The following is a 6,424-nucleotide window of genomic DNA, read 5'->3' on the forward strand; positions in this document are numbered from 1 at the left end:
CAGAATTAAGCCTGAAGAAGCATTTATTTTCTCAAATGGTTTGCTCTGTGTTATATTAAGTAAGTAAAAGGTTTAGTTAATTATTTAGCAGATACCTGTTTTTCTGGAGGATACTGCAATTCACATGGATGATTTGCAGCAAAAGAACAGAATAAGCTCTACGTGCTATGTAGCCATGACAGAACTTAGCTTTACCATCCTGGTATTTCAAAGGGGAAGGTCAGATAGGAACTATTGTGGCTAAGCCCTCTAATACTTAACCATAAGGATGGAAATAGTGAAAAAGTAATGTTTTTGCTGTGTGCAACTATGGAAAATGCCTTTAAAGTTTTTTTTAACAATTGTCATACTTTTTCAATGAACAATGAAAACTTCACTTGGTTTAAGTCTTTGTGTGTGTGTGTATAAAAATATGGGAAATTGGGGGAAATACAGGAATCTGTAAACCAGCTTTAGAGTGGATTTGTGAGGCTATAGAAGTCTTATTCTATCCAGCAAGCTAATATTCTCCTCAATACAATTTTGAGTATTTCATGGCAGGGAATTAATTTTGACACACATGATCCTTATCAAGTTAATTCTACAGTGGCAGTTGCAGCACTCTGAACAAAACTCTTGATCTGGGCATGAATATTACTTTGATATAGATCTAGGGCTATGGACACTTGAGAAGAGCGATGTGGTCACTACACTTAATGAGTCAGTACTGGTTATATGTCAACTCCCAGTCCACTCTGCTTGCAAAATACTGCTGCTAAGACTTACAACAGCAATGTTGTATAAACTAACATGTTTTATTTTTCTGTTGGGAGCAACTTCATTGTCAGTTACTGTCAGTCTGATGAAATAACCTGATGTTGTGGTTTAAGCCCAACCAGTAACTCAGAACCATGCAGCCGCTCATTCACTGACCCCCTTTTCTACTTCCTCCAGGCAGGATGGGGAGGAGAATCGAAAGAATGTAAACCCCAAGGGTTGAGATAAGAACAGTCCAGTAACTAAAATATAATATTACAACTACTACTGATAATGGCAAGGGAAATAATGAGGTGAAAGAATATAAAACTAAAAGGGAGAGGAAAAAAACAATAAACACAAGTGATGTACAATTGCTCACCACCTGCTGACTGATACCCAGCCTGACCCAAGCAGTGATCTGTCCCTTCTGGGTGGCTCCTCCCAGTTTACACATTGGGCATGATGTGCTGTGGTATGGAATACCCCTTTGGCTAGTTTGGGTCAGGTGTCCTGTCTCTGCTTCCTTCTGGCTTCTTGTGCCACTAAGAAGGAGAAAAATAACTGTTGCAGCAGAACGTAAGACATCTGCACTATTTTTTTGATCCTTTGTTAAATACCCTAAGATTTTGGTACTGCATTAGTATGATGATTTGATTTTTGCCAATATTTATGTAAATATTTCCCCCCATTCCTTCAGAAAAATACCACTTTACATATCTGAACTCCCAAAGAAAATTAGGTTCTGCTACATGCAACACTTGGAATTCTTTTAAGGAAGCTTAGTGGCATGGAAATCAAAGCTGAGACAGTGGCTTCTTTCAGGTGTCTTAGCCTGACATAGAAGTTAAGTGTTGCTCTACAGATTCTATAGTATTTTTCTGAGGGATTATTGCTGCCTGCATCCATTCCAGACAAATATGTTTTTCACACTCTATCTCCAGCTGCAGTTTTAAATTGCTCTCATGTTATGCTCTCAGATATCAGAGATAGTGTGTCCCAGTGTTTGAACTTGAGTGATCCTGTTTCCAGTTCATCTGCTAAGTAAGATCAAATACATTAATTCTTTCTTTGCCTGTTCCTTTGTCATTCATACATTAAGACTGATTTTAGGGTTGAAATACTTAGCTTTTTGTCATGCCTAGCAAAATGGAGACTCAGGTTGGTCTCTAGTGAGCAAAGTAATTTATTCTGATTTTTTTACACAATACATATATCCATGGTCTTTACAATGCAGCTATACTATTTCGAAGACATTCAGCAGTTCTTAAATTGTACAGGAGACTATATTTACCTGGGAGAGAGGTTTTTATTTATGATGGTGGTAAATTCCTGATAGTTTGAGCCAAGGTTGTGTGTAGCTACTTGCTCACACTGTGCATTCTTCAATCTAGGGCAGAGCTGGTTTTGAATAATCCTTTCTGGAGAAACAATCTTTTTGTGCTTGTAGTGTGCCAAAAGCAGTGATGCATTTTCTGGTTAACCACGTCAAAGATACTCTTCAGAGTGAGCTGGTAGGCCAGCTATATAAATCCTTGTTGCTGGATGACCTTCTGACGGAATCTGAGGACATGGCACAGCGCAGGAAAGAGGCAGCTGACATGCTAAAGGTATTAAAAAGATCAGGAACTTATGGGAATAGTTAATTAAGTTGAAGCCACATAAATGTGAAATTTTTTTGAAGACTTGCTTTCCTTCTCTCTTTGCTGCTTTTAATGTATGCCACTGTATTACTTCTCTCTTAGAATTAAAAGCAATATGTGACCAGAAAGTGTCATGTAGATTGAGTACTTCAGAAGTGACTTAAACTACATTTTGGGCAGAAAGCAGAAGCTCTAATCTGCTGTTTTGATCAATTTTATACATTTGGTTTAAATACTTTGCTTTTATTTATAGTTTTCAGCAGTTCTCTATTGGGGGATTAAGTTTACAGTATTTTAAGTGCTGTTCATGTCTGTGCTTCACACAGAGCCTGCTGGCCAATGGCTGGTATATGTAGACAGCACCCCATAATATGAACTGTGGAATGTTGGGACTCACTTTTGATGACCCTGTGTGCCTCTGTAAGACAGTGCATTTTTAACCTGTCCGTGTTAACAGAACTCGCTTCTTCATGGTTCATGTGGTGTATCAGTTTCTGCATCATCTGCATCAGAAATAAGCTGTTTTGCACTGAACTGCAGAGAAAAGAGTCCTTCTGCCAGTTCAGCTCACTGAAGGAGCTTCTCTCTCATGTGCAGTGTGGTCAGACTGCATGTTTGAGGGATTTGGGTATCCTGAGAATACTGCTTGCCCAAGACTGCCTGCAGGAAGTTTTGCTATGTAAGATCAGTGTTTGAGTGAAGGCAGCTCTCTGTTAGTAGTGTCTTAAACTGTGAACTTCACAGGACCAAACTCAGCCCAGATTTATCCAACTTGGAGTAATACTTTAAATAATGTTAGTATTAGTTGGTATTCTAAGCTTTTTCAATTTGCAAAGTTTAGCAGGCTAGACTGTAATGAATACATCAGAATGCTGAACATGATACAAAATACATGCAGTTTCTCTTATTTTGAGAAAGGTTTAAATCTTTAAACCTCTGTGTGGTGAAAAAATCTACCCTTCTTGCAGATTTATTTATCAATACAGAAGGTTAAGACAAACAGAGGTGTTAATGGAACACTGAGTGTGTAGAAGTTGCTCGAAGTGGTAACAATGAGTTCTTTCTGCTTCTAAGTGGAAGATTAGTTCTCAATTTTTAATTCTTGCCTAAGGAAATTTTGTAATGAGACCTGTGCTAAGTTTTGTTACTATCTTTTGCTTTGTGGTGCTTTCTACATGCATAATCTTTTGCAGATAGAAGGCTTCTGTTACTATCTTTTGCTTTGTGGTGCTTTCTACATGCATAATCTTTTGCAGATAGAAGGCTTCTGTTACTATCTTTTGCTTTGTGGTGCTTTCTACATGCATAATCTTTTGCAGATAGAAGGCTTCAGAGTTAGTTGTTAATCAGTGTTGTTGCAGGTACCACTCATTTCATAATGATTTGCTTTAATTTGATTTTTAATGTTATACTCCCAAGACTCCTGCTGTTAACTCTCTGAAAAATCTCTTCGCAAAAACTAGCTTTGGCTTTTCTGTCTTTGTGTGCAGGCCCTGCAGCGAGCCAGTCAAATCATTGCAGAGATTCGTGAGACACATCTGTGGTGAAGACTGTACCAGCCATACTATTTATATGCATTGGAGGTTATATTGACTTGAAAATTGCTAGGCATGGTATACGGAGTAGAATTTTTATTTATGAACTCTTCATCTGTGTACTGCAACTGTGTAAATCTGCTCATGTAAAGACAGCTGGTTTGATTTGCAAACAGAAAAATATGCTGATAAGTTGTATTTAATCTACGTAATAAATGGCTCTAAATGTTTCTTTACCAGCTTTCTGGAGCAAATTAAAGCAGACCAAGCCTGCTGTTTCAGTGACAGTCTCATTTGAACTTGGGGAAAAAACATTAAAGTTCCAGTGCCTGACTTGCTAAACAGGTTGCCTGTGGTTAAGATGGATGGTGTAGTCTTGTGGCATAGTTTTAAGCTGCTTTTACAATAGAAGTTTAAATACTGTGAAGAGAAGAGAGCACCAAGTATTTTCTTTCATGACTATATTGCATGCATTATGACGGAGGTATCAATTTTATAGCACAGTAGAGATGTTTACGGTATTAATATGTGTGTCCCCAATTTTTTTTTTTTTCCTCAAATGTTAAAACTGCAGACAAAACTTGGAACTTCATTAATGGAGTATTGTGTAGGAAGAATTAGCCTGGAGCTTGCGAACAACAGCAGCCTACTAAAATGTAGGTGCAGAGTTTCTTCATGTGCACTGGATCTTGTGTATGAATGTTGGGGATTATAATCGGGTACAAGAACACCTTCCCTTTCTCCCCCCTGGGACCAAGCCCCATGGACTGTCCAATAGTAAATTTGTTCTGGCAGAGTTGAAAAATAAAAGCGGATTTCAAAACTGTAACAGGATAATAAGTGTTTCTTTAAAAAACAGATTTAAGTTGGCCAAGGAGAAGGGGAGCCCTACAACTTCTTCCAAATTTTGGAATGTATGACAGTATGACAGAAAGTCTGTTGTATTGGAGTATTTATAACAGAGATCATAGTTACTTTTGAGGAAATACTATTGTGCTGTAAGTAGCGTGCGTTTTTTCCCCTTTTTTGATGACAATCCTAAAATGAGGGAATTTTATGTTGGAAATTAAGTTGATGAGTTATTTTCTTCTGATTATAATTTATACAGATAAATATTGATCACACTAGCCTTTACAAAGTAAAAATTTTTAATTTTTATGAATAAAAATTTATTTAAAATCCAGTCAGCACACTTGCATGTACTTTTCAAGTAGATTCACTTTTGTACAAAGTAAAAATGTTTACTGTGGTGTTGCCGATATTTAACACAACTTGCATGAAAAATAGGATGCTGCTGTTATCACCCATGGCTTTCTTTTATGCTAGTAGGCCAGTATAATGAGATTTTTAATACCATATTTAGTTCCTTCCTCATTTCATCAGTTAAAAGAAATGGAATTCCTTCTGTAAGCTGCTAAAGATTGAAAATTTAAAAAAACACCTGCTAAGACCCCAGTTTACAAGGTCTGTATAAAAATGTATTTTTCTGATGGTAGTCTTCAGTTGGGCATCAATGTAAGCAAAAGGATTTAAGTCTGACAGATGCAGCTTTTGGATACTTTATGCATGATCCTAAGAGCAATCCATGCGGAACACAAAAATATATTCTGTATTTTTAAACAGCCTAAAAAGTCATGATGTATGCATTACAAGTAATGAATACAAAGGAAGTAATTTAAGCTTCTTGCATTGTATCCTGGGGTGGTAGTTCCCAAGTTTAAGAGAAATGTGTCTGTAATGAAGTGCAGGCCACTTTTCAAATCAGTTCTGGTGAACAGGAAAAACTTTTAATAGTGTTGTCAAAATCAGTACGTTTCTATTTGGAATTCACATGACACCTCTCTTCCTTTTGACATGGAAGAAGTATGTTCGCAACAAGGTAGAGCCATTTACAAGTGAACTGCTACCTAAGCTTTAACTCCCAAAGTTCAGTCAAGAGTATCTTGTGAAGAAATATTCTGACATGTTGAGTTTTGAAATACTGCTGCAGAAAGCAAATTAATTCCATTTATTTAAAAAACACCCTGTAACTGGTAACTGTAATGTCATGTGAAACTTCCAGTGTTAATTTGTTTTGAAACATTATGACTTTTTTGTTTCACAGACACTATGAATTCGGTAATGTTTGAGTGCCAAGAAATGATTTGAAATCCATAATGCAAGTCTTTAAAAATCCATGCTGTAACAATCCTGATATTAAATAGATAATACACAAAATTAATTATCCCAGAAATAAAGTTTTGAACTGACTTGTAGTTCCGGTGGCAGGACGTACATGGTCTTACAAATTAATGGCATAACTAGCTATATTTGTATTTGTATATTTGCATTTGCCCTGGTGCACTTTTACATTATTAGTTCTTGTATAGTTGCAGAACTGATAGTGTAGACACACTTCTAGTGGCTATTCATGGTTTTTAAACAGCTTGTCTGGTATTGACTGAAAATACTTAAAATGCTTCTGTTATTGCCACCATTAAAAGAAATTATGGGAAAACCATGGGAAAGAAA

General features: G+C 36.7%; 1 protein-coding gene across 5 annotated transcripts in view; it reads left to right on the forward strand.

Moving 5' to 3' along the window:
• The window catches only part of DNM1L (dynamin 1 like), a 43,653-nt gene extending 37,229 nt beyond the window's left edge, over nt 1–6,424 (forward strand). For all 5 annotated transcript variants that reach the window (XM_061444873.1, XM_061444876.1, XM_061444874.1 and 2 more), the window contains 2 exons: nt 2,186–2,345; nt 3,869–6,424. In XM_061444873.1, the coding sequence (XP_061300857.1) occupies nt 2,186–2,345; nt 3,869–3,925 (217 nt within the window). In that variant the 3' untranslated portion in view covers nt 3,926–6,424. The remainder of the gene's footprint in view (nt 1–2,185; nt 2,346–3,868) is intronic.

The sequence above is a fragment of the Pezoporus flaviventris genome, unplaced genomic scaffold, assembly GCF_033815535.1.
Source record: "Pezoporus flaviventris isolate CSIRO_AGI_PZ_B2104156 unplaced genomic scaffold, CSIRO_AGI_Pfla_v1 ptg000002l, whole genome shotgun sequence".
Lineage (NCBI taxonomy): Eukaryota > Metazoa > Chordata > Aves > Psittaciformes > Psittacidae > Pezoporus > Pezoporus flaviventris.